Source organism: Ictidomys tridecemlineatus, chromosome 9 (assembly GCF_052094955.1).
Source record: "Ictidomys tridecemlineatus isolate mIctTri1 chromosome 9, mIctTri1.hap1, whole genome shotgun sequence".
In the NCBI taxonomy this organism is placed as follows: Eukaryota; Metazoa; Chordata; class Mammalia; order Rodentia; family Sciuridae; genus Ictidomys; species Ictidomys tridecemlineatus.
Genome location: NC_135485.1, coordinates 73383288 through 73399966, shown reverse-complemented (window position 1 = coordinate 73399966; position 16679 = coordinate 73383288). Strand labels below are relative to the sequence as shown.

The 16679-nt window shown below is 36.3% G+C and overlaps 1 protein-coding gene across 1 annotated transcript in view; it reads left to right on the top strand.

Annotated features, from left to right (window-relative positions):
• The window catches only part of LOC144366455 (broad substrate specificity ATP-binding cassette transporter ABCG2-like), a 29794-nt gene extending 23470 nt beyond the window's left edge, over nt 1-6324 (top strand). Inside the window, exons 9-10 of the mRNA XM_078020733.1 lie at nt 687-769; nt 6231-6324. Of these exons, the coding sequence (XP_077876859.1) occupies nt 687-769; nt 6231-6324 (177 nt within the window). The remainder of the gene's footprint in view (nt 1-686; nt 770-6230) is intronic.
• The last annotated feature ends 10355 nt before the right edge of the window (nt 6325-16679 follow it).

Below are 16679 nucleotides of genomic sequence, written 5' to 3'. Positions count from 1 at the left end.
TGTGCTTTGGTGACTATGACAATGCTCTTTTTCCTGTGCAGGTGGGAATTCCAAACAGTTTGAATAGGTGTATATCACTACTTACTTATCATTCAAAATTCCATTGATAAAATTTTTGAGTGGTATTAAAATTTTACTTATGTCTTCATTTTGCAGTGATTGAGAGCAAACCCTAAGTCTGGCAAATGCTAGGCAAGCATTCTGTAGCTTAGCTACATACCCAGGCCTGAAATTTTATTTATTTCTAACAATTGGAGTGAAGTCATCCAGTTTTAATTTGAACTCCTTGAAATATAAAATTGTGCACATTCACTGGCATGAAACATGAGAATTCAGTTCAAGTCAAAAGTCTTATATTGTTCCCAAAACATCTTCTTCAAATGACTTTCTCATGCTATTAACCTATGTGACATTTATGGACAGTGCCTGGTGGACACTGGGAAGAATCTTAGCTTTTCTGGTCATCTGCTCCCTTGTCCTGTCAGTACCCCCAAAAACAGAATCCTTACATTTTCAATTTTAACTTAGAAAGTGTCTAATAACAATCACTGTTTGATAATTCCTCAGTGACTATGGTCAATCCATTTAACATGTATATTTCAGTGCAGAGATTTGATTAGGTAATAAAAAGCCTTACCTGTAATTGAAACTCTTTCCTTTCATTTTTCAATTTTCTTTTTTAATAGATAATTTCTACATTTGTTGTGGGACTGGTTACAGGTGTCATATTCATTTTGCTGAGGGATATTTGTTCTGAAATCTACAATAGGTAAGTAAATTTGGATCTCCATTTTGTGAAAATGCCATCATTTTGTTTAAGCTCATAAACATCCATTAAGATTTCAAATTTATGACATTACAGGGTAAACATTTCTGTTTTACTATGGGGTAATATTAGTTAGTGTACTGAAAACTGAATGGAAGAGTTAATTTTCAGTTTCAAAAATTTATATATGTGTGTGGTGGTAAATTACACACATTACATGCACATTCTAACCACTTTAGAGTGCACAGTTAGTGGCATCAAATACATGCATGTTGTCACTGGTCAACACCATCCAACTTTTGACCATTTGTTTATCTTCTCAGGTGAATCTTCAACCCACCTTAGAGTAACTACCCACACCCATCATTGTCACCTCTGCAACCATCTGTAACTTTTTTTGTTCCGAATGTGGCCATTCTAGAAATCTCACCAATGTGAAGTCATGTAATACTGTCTTTTCATGACTTCCTTATTTCCTGAGCATAAAGTCCTCAAGTTTCATCTAAATTGTAGAACATGTTTTAATTTCTTTCTCTTTTAAGACCAAATTGTATATAAGTATAAACTTTATTTTATTTATCCATTCGTCTACTGCTGAAAATCTGGGTTGCTTACATACTTTGGCTATTGGAATGATGTTGCTATGGGTATACACACACCTGCTTGAATTCTTCTTTCAACCATATCTTGGAGCAGATACCCAGCAGTAGAATTTCTGGATTATGTTGTAAGTTTTTTAATTTTTTCAAGACCTGCCAAAGTCTCTTCTACTGCATGTATAGTTCTTACCAACAGCACACAGAGTTCCAATTTTTTTACATTCTCACCAATATTTACTATTTTTTTCTTTTTAAAAAACAGAGATCCACAGACTCTTGGGAGAAATGTTTGGTTTAAGTTCTTTGCCAATTTTGAAATTGTTTTGTTTGGTTTTGGGTGTTTTGTTATTGATGATGATTGAAGTTCTTTATATTTAGGAGTTTTTCACCCCTTTTCAGATATATGATTTAGATATACTTTATCCCATTCTGTAGGTTTCTTTTCACTGAGTTCATAATGCCTTTATGCAAAGATGTTTTTAATTTGAAATAATTCAGTTGATATGTTTTCTTTGGTGGTAATAAAACAGTTTCCTCAATTTTTGTATTTGTGTGATTTGAGAGTATAGGATATGTGGATGGGAATGAGTTGTTCCTGATCCTCCTATGCAAAGCACTCTAGTCAGTGTTATGATCCTTTCTAGTTTCGGTCCTAATGTGCCCTTAACTCATCCCTTGATGACATTTTCAACAGCTGCCTTATGTTCTAAACAGATTCTCAACATCTCAGACCTCAGGATTCTCATCATACTTCATGTATGGAGAACCATTCCTCGATAGGCACTGGGCTCCCTGCTTCATGATTATGGCTGTGTTACCTCCCAAGGCCCAAAGGCCAGAGGAGTGAATGATCTCATCCCCAGTTTACTGTTGAGAACAGTGGAGCTTGGGTTTTGCCTGAGGAGCTGATGATAATTCAAATAATGAGGAGAAGGTGTTTTGTTGTTGGGGTTTTTTTTTGGGGGGGGGCGGTCCTGGGGATATAACCCAGGACTCCTAACCCCTGAGTCACATTCCTAGCCACTTCCCATTTTTTATTTCTCTAAAATTTTGTAACAGAGGATCACTAGGTTGCTTAGACCCTTTTTAAGTTGCTGAGGCTGGTCTCAAACTTGTGATCCTCCTTCCTCAGCCTTTAGAGTCACTGAGATTTTGGCATGGGCCACTACACCTGGTGAGAAGGATTTGAAAAAAAGAAAAAAATATTAATTTATTATTTTTTTATTATATGAGAAAATAGTTGACTAATATTTCCAGAGCTATTGTCTTCTATACAGGGAGAACAAAAGGCTATTAAAGGAAAATTCTGGGACACACTCATTGTGTGCCTCTTAAAAATATGCATAACGTACACATGGTGCTTGAGGTAGCTTTTTGTCAGAACCGTTGGTACCAGTTCCCAGGTCTGAACATCTTAATGACACTGATTTTCTTATTCTTCAACCATGCCTGAGACAGGAAGAATGTTATTCTTGATTCCCCACAGATAAGGAAGGAAAGAAGGAAAAGAAAAAAAATATCATTTTTAAAATAAGCCCTCTGCTTTTAAGTAGCAAGATGCATAATGAAAATCTAAAATGAATCCCAGATATAGGTCAATTGTATTTTTTAAATTTTTTTATTCTAATTTGTTATGACAGCAAAATGCAGTACAATTCATATTACATATATAGGCAAATTCTTCATATCTCTGCTTCTATACAAAATATATTCACTCCATTTGTTTTTTCATACATGTATTTTGGATAATAATGTCCATCTCATTCCACCATCATTTCTACCCCCATGTCTCCTCCCTTCCCCTCTCACCCCTTTGCCATATCTAGAGTTTGTGTATTTCTCCCATGCTCCCCCTCCCTACCCCACTATGAATCAGCTTCCTTATATCAGAAAAAAACATTCAACAATTGGTTTGTGGGGGGGTTAACTAACTTCACATAGCATTGTATTCTCCAACTCCATCTCTTTACCTGCAAATGCCATGATTTTATTCTCTTTTATTGCTGAGTAATATTCCATTGTGTATATATACTACAGTTTCTTTATCCATTCATCTACTGAAGGGTATCTAGGTTGGTTCCACAATTTGGCTGTTGTGAATTGTGCTACTATAAACATTGATGTGGCTATGTCCCTGTAGTATGCTGTTTTTAAGTCCTCTGGGTATAGATTGAGGAGTTGGATAGCTGGGTAAAAATTGGTTTAATTCCCAGTTTTCCAAGGAGTCATCGTACTGCTTTCCATATTGGTGGCACCATTTTCAGTCCCACCAGCAATATATGAGTGTTTCTCTTTCCCCACATCCATGTCAACACTTATTGTTGTTTGCTTTTGAATGAAAGAATAACCATAAAATTCAATTCTGTACTCAGGTATAGTGAATTTTCCATTTATTGAAGTAGATGGTGTTTACCTATGAAGAGACAATTATTACATCTGTTTTCCAGAGTTAAGTCACTTTTTTACCTTCTAAAGGCAGAAATCTCTGGATTTTTTTTTTACAACTCTGTTAGTATTTATGCCCTGCATAGATGCCATTTCTTAACCAAGCCAAGCACAATCACAGGGTCTTGAAGCCATGAACCAGCTATACTGTGCAGCAGGAAGCCAGTGGGAAAAGTAGTGAGAAATCTGTCATCAACTGCAGTGTTAAAAAAGTGAAAAGCTGACCATCACATGTTTTGGTAGAAAAATCCATAGACATACAGGAATATAGTTGTTTTTTCAAATGTTTTCTGGAGAATTTGGACACTAACCTTTTTGAATTTGCATTTTTGAAAGTTGTTTGCTACATTTTTAGAAGATTTTGGACTATGTGAAAATGGCCTCTGTGTGTGGTTCATCTAACTCTCCTTTAATGATTAGATGATTAGTGATTGATTGTTTCGATTAGAAAATTATGTGTCCGTTTTCTCTCTGGAACCAAGTGGTTAGAGCTTCCTTTGAACATGATTATCAGTCCTTCATTTAAAATTGCTGTGGAGGCCAGTGGTTTAGTACTCTTCTTTGGAATCAAGTGATGTCATAGCATGTCTTCTAACTGTGTAACTAAGGAATTGGGTTTGAATCCGGTGTAGACTGTGAGCTCCTTTGAATTCATAGCCTTAATGGGTTGTGATGACAGCTAAACAAATTAAGAAAAAGATGTATTTTTTAAAAAAATATTTAAATCTAGTAATCCCACTTCAGTGTATTTACACAAAATGTTTTAATTCAATTAGTTGAAGAGGAATCTGCACACCCATGTTCATTGCAGCCCTGTGCACAACAGTCAATTCAGGAATCAATTCAAGTGTCCATCAGATGAGGAATGAATAAGGAAAATGGGTGTATGCCCAAGGGAATGCTGTTCAGCCTCAGGAAAAAATTTTACCATTTTTGACAACATGGATGAAATTGGAGAGAACATTATGCTTAAGTAAAATAATCCAAAGAGATAAAAAAAAAACCACATGGCATCACTTATATGTAAATTCTGACACTATTGGACTCTTAAAACAGTAGAATGGAGGGTTCCAGAAACTAAAATATGCAGGAAATGATGTGATGAAGGTCAAAAGTACAACTCTCAGTAAGGTAAGGATAGGTTTTGCTTTCCTTGAGATATATTCAGCAGGGTGGTGAATGCAGCAAATAATAATGTATAATTCAAAATTAGTGAGCATATATTTCAAACATTTTCATCATAAAAATGATGAAAGTTAGAAGTTCAACCCCTGGTAACCAAAAAAAAAAAAAAAAAGTTTCCTTGTTTTTAAGTCGTTTGAATGATGCACACATCCTCTCTTTACATGTTTACACCATTATCTTCCCTGTCAGTTTAGTTGTCTGCTTAGGCAGGGAACCCCATCCCTGTTTCAAGGATGTTGTCAAGCTCCCATGAAATCCTTATTTCTTTTGAAGCTTAAATTAACTGGACACTTTGCTTGCTACCCCTCAATTATTTTACAGAGATGTACATATTAATACTCTTCATACAGGTGATTGAATTCATTTTCATTATGAATAAGCATCAGTTTGATGTCCTTTTTATCACTTTGGAAACTCCATAGGCTATCCCACCTCAAGGATGGTGTCCAGGCTTTCGGATGGTCCTGGGTGGGTGCCCTCCACTCTCTGGCATTTTCCTCCACATGCCCTATTCTCTTGTTACTTCACTTTAAAACCAAATTGGGTAAATGAATACCTTAACCCTTTGGAGCTTTATTTCACTTAATGTTTCTCTTCATATATTAGGAATTATACTCAGCATTTTTGTGAGTTAAACTAAAGATGAGAGTATTTTTCTGATCTAAGTGTTAGCTCAGGCTGTAATAGCAAAGCATCATAGACTCAGTTACTTACACGAGAAACCTTCATTTTGTTTCAATTGTACAGTCTGTAATTCTGGGATCAGAGCCCCCTTCCAGCTGGTCAGGCTTCTGTGAGGGTCCCCTCCCTAACTGTAGAGGGCTCCTTCCCTCTGCATCTCTCATAGCACAGAGTGTCTGGGGTTCCTTCCTCTTACAAGGGCACTAACCACATCACAGGGGCTCCACCCTCATAAGTTCATCTAAACCTTATACTCCCCTAAGGACATACTTCCTAGCACCATGGCCTTCGGGGTTATTTCTTTAACATAAATAAAAACAAAAATTAGTGAATACAAGTCAGTGCACAGCAATCCACACAGAAATTTCAATATGTGCTATAATGTGGTATAACTAGGGCCCCACAAAGAACACACAGGGAGAGATCTGATGAGGTGATGCTTTCCTGTCTGTTTAAACCAGAAGAGTTCTACTCTGGAAGGAGTTCTGTGGGAAGAAACCAACCTAACAGTGTGACTTGACTGAGCTGCTTTTATTCCCATTCTTTCCTGACAGAGCACTGATGCTCTTCTACCTAATGGCCTACCAGTGTGGCTTCAGCAAATGGACGGTGCAGCACTTTGTGCTCCAAAAGAAGCGTTTTGTGTGAGTTGGCCTCTATTCAGGGAAAGAGAACTGTTGGCTGGTGGCCAAACTGTTTCCATCCTGTATTGGGCCAGGGATTTGATAATCAGGATTACTGAAAAATTTCTTTCCTTTTCACTACTATTCCATTCCTTATTATTTAAATTGAAATTTAAATTGAATATATTTATCATGAACAACACAAACTTTTGAAGTATATATAAGGATTACCAATATTAACTGAGAAAAGCAGTCTTCAATGGAGTGGAAAATCAAGAGCATGTGAGGGCTGCTACCCAGGGAAAAGAAATGTCAAGGATGAGGTGTGGTCGACTAATCCCAATTCTTCAGAGAAAGTGAGGAGTAAAGAAAGTTAGATGTGTCTTTTGTTTTTAAAAAGTAATACGTCATAAGGACCCTCTCAAAAAAAATTCAGGGGATTTGGTAGGCATTTAAGTGTTGCTTTAGCAGCAAATTGGAGATATGAAGTTAACAAATACATGGCCAAGCGCAGCCCTGAGTGGGTCACAGAGTGGAGAGAGCCAGAGGGCAGCCTTATAGGAAAGAGCAGGATGGTTTTATTCCTTGTACTGTTTAAAGACTTGCCCATGCCCACATTCCCAGGACAGGAATCATCAGAAAGGAAAGGAATGAAGACATGGATGAGACGTTTGGAATTTGGAAAGAGAAGTGCTTGGAATAGCAAAGATTAAGATTTGGTATCTAATAAGGATGTATTGTTGGAAAGCATGATCACTAAAGAAGGAAATCATTTTCATGTTTTAACATGAGAATGGAATTGAAAAGAGTTTGGGGGATCTTCAGCTACATTGGAGGCTTGGAGGGTAACAACATCACTTTCACATTGCAAAGTGAGGAAAAGATAGTCCCTTGTACCACTGAGATTAATCCTTTCTTCTGGCAGAGCCAGTCTCAGAGGGAAAGCAGAGTCTCTGAGGAGAGTGAGGAGATGCAGACTCTGCATTGCTATAAGGGTTATATGGGGCCAGAGTGGGCAGCAGCAGGAGAGGTGCTGATGCCCCATGGGAGCTGCACCTGAGGGGGGAAGGGCCTGGGAAATCAGCCCAAGGCCAGTGGGCAGCTGCAGGGTTAGACCTGGTGGCAGCAAGAGTCTGCACAGCAGTATCTCCTCTGGGCTCTGCCTTTGTAAACTAACCTGGCATGTTGGTATATATTTGTATTCTATAGACATGAGTCCTCCTGTGGGTATTACAGAGTGTCATCTTATTTCTTTGGAAGTCTTTTGTCTGATTTACTACTCGAGATGTTGTTGACAAGTTTTGTATGTATTTGTACACTATACTTCATGGTCGGTAAGTAACAAGACAAAGAGGATGTGTCTTTACTCTTGGTTATGTGGAGAAGTTAACTTCTGTTTGCAAACATGTTTTGGGATCCCAAAACTGTAAAAAGAAGCTATAAGGGAGAAAGTACACATCTACTGTATCCTCTCTAAAATAGCCAGTTAGAATGTACATGCTTTTCTAGACTTTCTAAATGAACTTTTTAAAACTACTTATAAAACTATAATTTACCTGTTGCCACCTATAAAACAATACAGATGCTGTTTGTCTTACACAAACATAGACTGACTTTTTAAAAGTATTTGAAACTGTGTTAGAGGAGCTGGAATATTTATTGTCTTTTTCTATTGTTTTTCTCTCTCGACATGTATCTCAATATAGATATGAAATATAAATAGGCAGTAACATCTATAGTTTCTATAGAGACACATAGAGATGCACAAAAAAAAAAATCTTCATTCACATATATTCTCTCCTCACTTTTCAAATGAGAGGAAGATGGTAACTTGGGGGTTTATTGATTTAATGAAATTACTTGTTTGAAGAAGTAGACAATATCATTTGTGCATTATGCTCTGCATTATGTGCATTATGCTCTATGATTATTGAATTATCATTTATATATGTTTTACAGATAAATACTCGCCCCCACACACACACATTCACACACATCAGAAATTTCTTTGACAACACATTATAGAATTTGAACCAATAATGGAGTTTACAACCTTCCGTTTTACAAATAATACTTATGGCATAAGAATTAGGCACAAGATCTAGAGCCCTAGATTCCTCATCAGTGTTCTTGTAGCTGTTCCCAAATCCTCAGATCATGTGACACAGAGCATTAACTCATGATAATTATAAAGTCATTTAAGAAACTTAAGACTCTTATTCTGAACCATAGAACCATGTGGCAATTTGTCTATAAGGACTTAAATCTGAAAATACATCCTCTCAGTTATGTGACAGAAACAATAAAATTGTTTGGAATAGTGGGTGACTTTTTTGTCCTGTTATACTGATATTGGCACAGTAAATATTCCCTAATACACAGGGAGCTACACTGGACTAATCCCTTTTTTTTTTTAAGTATCCAAGCCAGGAGTAGAGACTTTCTTCATCATGTTCTTAACCCTCTTGGCGGTGGCTTTTTCATCCATTTCCATGACCCTGGCCATAGTAGCAGGACACACTGATGGAAATACTGCAAACCGTATCATGGACTCCTATTTTACATTTCTGATGGTGAGTGTGTACTGTGCTTCTCTGGGATGCATTTTCACCCTTGTTTCTTCTTCACCTTCCTGTCATGTAAATCCATATTTGGGGATTTGGTAGATGGGACTCTTTCAGGAGGCCACAGACTGAAGTATAGTTTACATTAGAGAAGATAACACTTTCCTAAGGAGTGTTATCTCGTCTCTTTTGCTGGTTTCTAGTTACTTAACTTAGGCACCATGTTCTTACTAATGATCTTTTATAGAGACTTTTTGGTGACATATTATGAAATCTTGATAAATTGGAACTTCGAAAAACAGAAAAATTAGCTGATTCCCTCACAAATACACAGCTCTCTGCCTGCCTTTCATGCTGGTGTTAGAGAACTGCCGGCTGTGTAAGCAGCAGAGGTTTGGTTGGATTCACTACCCCCCAAAGTGAAAGTGAAGCTTCATGAGAAGTGTAACGACAGTCTAGTTCCAATGCTTCTTGCATTTTGAAAATATTTAAAATTATTGGAAATTCTAAAATCCATAGTTTTAGGTCCCCATTGTCCTGGATCCTGAGGATCTCTTACATTAATATATTTTTCTTTCATCTTTTTTTTAATAAAAATATAGGTTACTAAGTCTTTATAATTTATGCTCTCAAAATTAGCACAAACATAAATGAATCAACAGATGAATAGAATAAATGTCCACATTCCATCCATTACAACATCAGCTATAGAGACATGCTCAAACTACAGTAGGAAGAGATGTCTTCCAATGACACTTACAAAGCACATACTCTTTATTAAACACTTCTTATTATTGAGTTATAATTATTCATAATATTAGGGTTCATTTTGGCAGAACCATTCAAGCATGGCTTAGCACATACTCTTGCCAAAGTTTAGTTCTCTGTTTCCGAATTTGGCAACTACCAATGAATAATTAATAACAAGTGACAAGTGTTGTTTATATTTCATCTACTGTAAAGGAAATGTACTTCAATCTAAAAAAAAGATGTTTTGTTTGATTTATTGATACTTTGATTTTTTATTTAAAAGTCTCCATGTAGAATTTTAAAAGCCAGTCATAAAATTGCATTTTATTCAGAGAGTCCATCAGGCACTTGTTAGGTCAAGTCTGATGTTTGCAGGCACACCAGCACTCTCATTGGTGTGCATATCCCCACACACCTCACACCAGTTAGGACAAGAGTGAGGTGAAACTCAGCCTTTCCTCTCATTCGTCTCCAACATTCCTTCCTGAGTCAGCATTGTTATACTGCTTTTTTCTAGCATTAAATGGAGACAGTTACCACATTTTTCTGGTGAACTACACTGCATTATTTAGTTTATCAGTTCTAGCCTTTGAGAAACCTGAAGCCTGCAATTCTGAAGCCCAATTTAATATTAACATCATGAATACAAAATGCAAACACTGTAAATAACAACACTTATTAACATATGGGAGTAGAGAGGGGTATGTGATGCTCAGGAATGTTCTTGTATATGTTTCTAGATTTTCAGGATTATTAGGGGCAACACAATGTAGGGATATAATTAGAATAGTGAGCACAATAAGGCCTATAGTACATGCATTCTGCATTCTAAGATACAATCAACCACAAACAGAAAACTTACATAACAAGAATTGTGTGTGTACTAAATATGTACAATTTTTTCTATTTTTTACTCATTATTCCCTAAGCTACTTAGTATATATGGCTATATGTATATGGTAAAATCTACACACATAGCATTTCTATGCTATTACATATTGTGATAAATGTGGAGGTGATTTAAAATATGAAGGATACATATATTTAAAGTATAAACAATTTACTTGGGATTACATGCAAGCATTATGCTATTTAAAAATAAAGAGACTTGAGCATTTATAGATTTGGATATCTGTATGCATGGGTCCTGAACCTGGGCTCTTTAGATACCAAGAGACAAGTATACTTCTTAATCTTTTATTATATACAGTTGCAGAGGAAGTTGAGGACGAAGAATTGACATAGTATAATTATAAAGTAGTTTAATAAACTTAACCTATTTTATAGTTTATTTTATAGTATAGTTTATAGTATATTTATAGTATATTTTCCTTAACTTAAAACTATAAACAGCCTTAGTCATGCAGAGGTTTGAACATGCAAATGAAGGTTAATGTGTAGAATAAGTGCAAAAATTTCAAGAGTTGTTCCTAGCAGAAATGTTTAGAAGATTGTAGAGTTCTTAGAAAGCATCTTCTTACAATTCTTCTTGAAATCCTTGGACTGTTCTAATTCATACTTTTTCTCTGTGTAGATTCTTCTGGGTCTGTCATTGTATTTTGGAACCAGGATAACTCAATTCTCATGGGTTCACTTCTTCAGCATTCCTTATTATGGCTTTATGGTAAGCTGTCCTTTTCTGCCCTTGTGAGTTTGTCTCCAAGATGGGTACAGAGAAAAGAAAACCTACCCATTTTACCTTCCCTGGTTTGACTTAGGACCATCTCCCACCCAAGAATTTTTTTTTTCAAGAGAAATGGATGGGGAATCTCTAATAGCCTTCATTACCACAAGGTCAGGGAGTCATCTGGGGTTTTCCTTCTGTCAGCCTGTTGTTTGAGGATGAGAAAGGGTGGGGAGAATAAATCTTATAGTAAAGCAGAATGATTGACTGATGCAAAACATTGTTTCTATTCAATAAGAAAGTGAGAAGATGGGAGACTAGAATACATAGATCATGTTGAAAGGGAAATTATAAAAGAAACAAAGGCTATGTAACACTCAACCCTGTTTAGCAAGCTAATCAACTAAAAAAAAAAATGGTGCCTTAATACAGTGTAACCAAGAGTCTATTACCTATCATTATAAGTGGTTTTAATGAAAAGAACAGGAAATGTCATTATAATAAGTCCTCAGTGTTTAATGAACAACAATGTATCATTAGAATTATAAGGTTGCAGGATGACACAGAGAGAGCAGGAGGTAGAGGCTATGAGGTTATCTAGCAAGAGTTCTTCCTTCTTGGCTAATTGGAAACAACATCCCAACTCTGGACCTCTTAATTAACAACTTCAGTCACTTTGTTGTGACAGACTGCAAATATGAAACTTGGTTTGTCTTTAAATATCATAGTAAGTTTAATAAACTAACCCCAGAAAAGCAAAGGCCAAATGTTCTGTTCAATATGCAGATACTAAGCCACTATTAGGGACAATAGGGGTGAAGAATAGAAGTCGATTGGAATAGACAAATGGAAATGAAGAGAAGAGACAGAAGACAGTAATAGAAAGGACAGTAGAATTAATTGGACATAACTTTCCTACCTTTGTATTTGAATATATGACCAGGGTAACTCTGATCATGTACAGCCATAAGAATAGGCTCCTAATTAGAATAAGCTGTACTCTGTGTATGTATAATATATCAAAATGCACTCTACTGTCATGTATATCTAAAAAGAACAAATAAAAAATTACTATAAAGACTACACTTGAGGATTCAATTGTGACAATTCTTCGAAAAGTTTTTGAAATTTAAAATCATCATGCCTTGCTTTTTGTGTTATATAGGCTTTACAGCATAATGAGTTTTGGGGAAGAAACTTCTGTCCAACACTCAATATAACAAATGGCAATCACTGTCCTGGCTATGTAATGTAAGTTGGTGTCCAGTGTCATAAGGATTTTCCTTTTTCTGCAATGAGATTCAGCAAGTCCCTTGGGCTGTGACTGTAAACTTGGCTGAGCTCATTAAGCCTACTTCCCCTCCCCTTAAATGAATATGATAGCTATACATTTTAAGGAGTGAGTAAGATATTATATGCAAGTTGCTTAGCATAGTTTCAAGTTACATGTCTGCATTCAATGACTGATATCTATTGTATGTGAAGAGATAATTTTGAAGATATTGTTAGTCCATAGTTTTCTTTAAGGAAAAGCAAATAAATTGACCAAAACTTCACAGATGCTAGGAATAAAGTTATATTTTCTGCTTAATTTCAGATGTTCTGGTGAAGAATTCTTGTTAATGCAAGACATGGATCTCTCACCTTGGGGCTTGTGGAGGAATCATCTGGCTTTGGATATTCTGATATTTATCTTTCTCATAATTGCCTACCTAAGAATGTTATACCTTAAAAGAAATTCTTAAATTTCACTTTCATTTACTGCGAATTACTTTCACATTTAAAAAGCACCCTAATTTACTTTAAGTATTTTTTTTTTTGTCTTTTGTTCAGTTCCATCACACTGTTGATCAGGAACAATTATTTTCAACAGAAAATCAAAAAACAACAACAAACTGAATTATGCATCAAAGAACAAAACCCAAAATCTAATGATATTTCATATTGTATCAATTTATCTCACCAGAATGTAAGCATTAGGAAGAATTCAGGCTAATTTATTGACCTGAAAAAAGAGAACTTGTCTCTAGAAACTCATAACAACGTTCCATTATCTCTGGCATCAGGTTCCCCAAGCACAAAATGAGTAGGCAGGTTAGTAGCCCTCCAGTTTTAATAATCTGTAAAAACTACCATTAAATATGATCTACCACTAAATAAATAAAATGTGTAAATGTTGTATGAGAAGTATGAAACCTGAATTACTCTGGAAAATCAGTGCTTTTTCTGGAATGAAAAAATCCATGATGATAAAAAATCACATCTTGGATAAGGTAATTGAAGATGTTGAACTTACAGATATTCTCTAGTGGAATTGTAAAGGTTTAAGGGTCTTAACTGGAACCCTTGGGCTGCAGGTCTAATTGAGGGCCAGGGTCTGGGGATGAGGCTCTTGTGCCATTTCTGAGACATTCTGGCTTTGAACATTCACTTTACCACCTTGCATGTCTCAGTGGTATATAATCTGGCTGCATCAGAATCTCCTGAGAGCTTTGCTAAGACACAGATGTCAGGTCCTGCCCCTCCCATTAGAGGAGCACCTGCAGAGGTGCCTCCATGAAGAATTGTCAGGGCTGATTGTGACCTTTTCCAATGTTCTTTCAGCTCTGAAAATGTTACTCTTATGGTTTAATAACTTGGATATCTGTGCCTACACAAGACCCCCCCAACATTTGTACACTTATTTATTTCTGTATTCTCCCTTAATTCTTTACCTATAGTAGAAAACTATTTACCAGTACTGTAAGTTTGTCTTTAAAACTTCTCTTTTATTGAAGGGCGATGTAACAAACAGTACAGTTCATTGAGTTAGCATCAAAATAAGGCACATGTGGCAGCCACTAGTTCAGGCCAAGAATTAGAATGTGACCAGCACAGAAGACCCTGCATGCACCTTCCCAGTCACTGCATCCTCTTCCTATGTTCCCCTCTCTTGTTAGCAGAACATCACTGCTGCTCAGGTTTGTGAGTTACTAGTTTGTTTGATTCTTTTTTGTGCACAGGTACATTCTTAAGTCTCTCTTCCACTTTTAATAAGCTTTTAATATTTAAATAATTTTATATTTACAGAAAAGCTGCAAAGATAGTGTGGAAATTTCCACATGTGTCCTTTTCCCAGATTCCCATAATGTTAGCATTTTACATTCCAAGCTTCACCAGTCAAAGGTCAGAAATGAACCTTGAAACATCCTTGTTGATCAAACTGCATAATTGTTTCAGATCCACCATTTTTTTATTAATATTCTTTTATTGTTCTGGGATCCAATTCAGGATATCACAATGTGTCTAGCTCCCCTTTTCAGAAGAAAATACAGGAATGAAGGGATCTAAGAAATCGCCAGATGTAGACCCCTGCGACTGTGGTGTTTTTGGAACATCATTTAGCCATCACTGGGTACCTTGCCACATTGCTGCAATGTCAATATAGGGACATGGCTGTTGATGTTTATTTTTACTTTAAATAATATTATTTCTTTTTATAACACTTGACTAATGCATCTTCTAACATCTGTTTTACCAGGTTATTATGTAGATATCAAAGTCAATTAATTTTTTTTTTTGGTGGAATTTTTCTGTATCTGTATGTTACAGTTCTCTACATACACATTTCAATACACAGAAAGGAATATATATCCATATTTATACACAATATACACCTGCCAGATTAAAAACAACCCAAATTATCAATATCTTCTTTTAAAATTAATAATAAAGTAGATCACATTTTATTTATTCTTTGCACTATAATTGCCTTTTAATGTACTTTTTATTGTGGCAACAAATACACAATATAATTATAATTTTGTTGCCTTCTAAGTGAAGGAACTTTAACAAAATGTGAATTATTTTTCATAAGCTGAAAGATAAAATATTAGTTTATAGAAATTTACTTAAGAACATGAATGTATACATATGTAATTTATTTTTATTTCCTTGGATGTCAGAACTAATATATAATAGAAGGAACCAATCTATTATGTGGGAATAAATGAAATGTCAGTTGATATTTATTCTCCAGTTATTTCCCTTGGGATACCGCTTAAGACTGCAAGAAGACTGCTGCTATGAAAGGTTCCTCAATATGTTGGGAGGAAGGGAAGAAAAGTAGGTAATTTGGAGAGATGTTAAAGAAGAAGTACATGTACCACTTTCTCTGTCTTTGAAGCCATTCTCATGCACTTTAGATCTCAAATTTATTAGAATCTATTGCATTTATATACATTTGAAAGTAGTAATGCTGATTTTTTAAATGTCTTTTGCTGACTCCAGTGTATGTTCAATGGGCTTTAGAAGAGAATTGTCTAGGGGGCAGGAATGGAGGCTGGAGGTTGTCAATGGATCCTACAATGCCTGGGATTGGTGCCAAGGTAGATCTACTGAGGGCCACTCCTGTTGCTCTAGCTGGCAGCAGCAGGTGCTGATATTGAGCTTTCAGTATGGTAATGTCCTTCCAGGAGACTGGGTCAGCTAGCAACTTAGTGGCAAAATGAGGACATGCAATAATTGAATGATTATTTCTAATGCCTTTGGGGACCACTGCACTGGGATATAGGTCCTCATGGGGTGATGTTTTTATATTGGCTGTGGCTGTTTTTGCCCTTTGAGAGCAAAGTCATTGAAACAAAGAACACTGTCACCTGCAAAGTCCAAAGTATTTACTGATACTTTATATAAGTTTGCAAAAAACCTCCATTAAACCTATAGGAACTGTTCCCCAAAGTTGGAATACTTAGGTCCATGAACCAAGCAATATCAGCCTCTCTCAGCATCATTTTCATGAACTCATCTGCAGAATTTATGCTTTAGGTCTCTGCACCTTTAGGACCTGATGTATTAGAGGTCCTGAATCCTGAAGAGTAGGTAGACAGGGGCACATGGACATACAGGAAATTTTCTATGAAATCTAACAGTGTCTGCCACTTAGTCACTTTGGGATTTCCACAGTGGTGTCACAGCAGCAGAGAAAGGAGTTATAATATTGGTCATCCCTCTAATCTTGAAGACTGGGGTTACTGCCGTATAACAGGCAGAGAATTTACAAAAGTAACTCAGTTCTCTCTGCAATCAAGTCTCTGAGGCTTCCAGAGTAAAGGTGTGGATAAGTTTACCAGAAAGCAGCTTAGAGTACAGCTGAAGCAATGGCCAAGAATGAGGAAGTTCTAGAAAGGATGGTGAAAGACACATGTAGAAAAATGTGATTATGATCAACAGTGAGAACCAGCTAGTTCCACTGAACCTCTACACTTCTCCATGTTGTGTTTTCTAGAAACTACAAGTGGCCTCTCCCTCAAGCTGTCCAGAGTGGATTTAAAGTGAACATAAGTGGATCTGCATCATATGAGGGGTGGGCTGAAGTAGGTGCTGTTGTGCTGTCACATCTCTGTGCACCTTCACTTTTGGTTGCTGCTGTGATGGGCAGTTCCATGTGAGCTGAGCTCATTC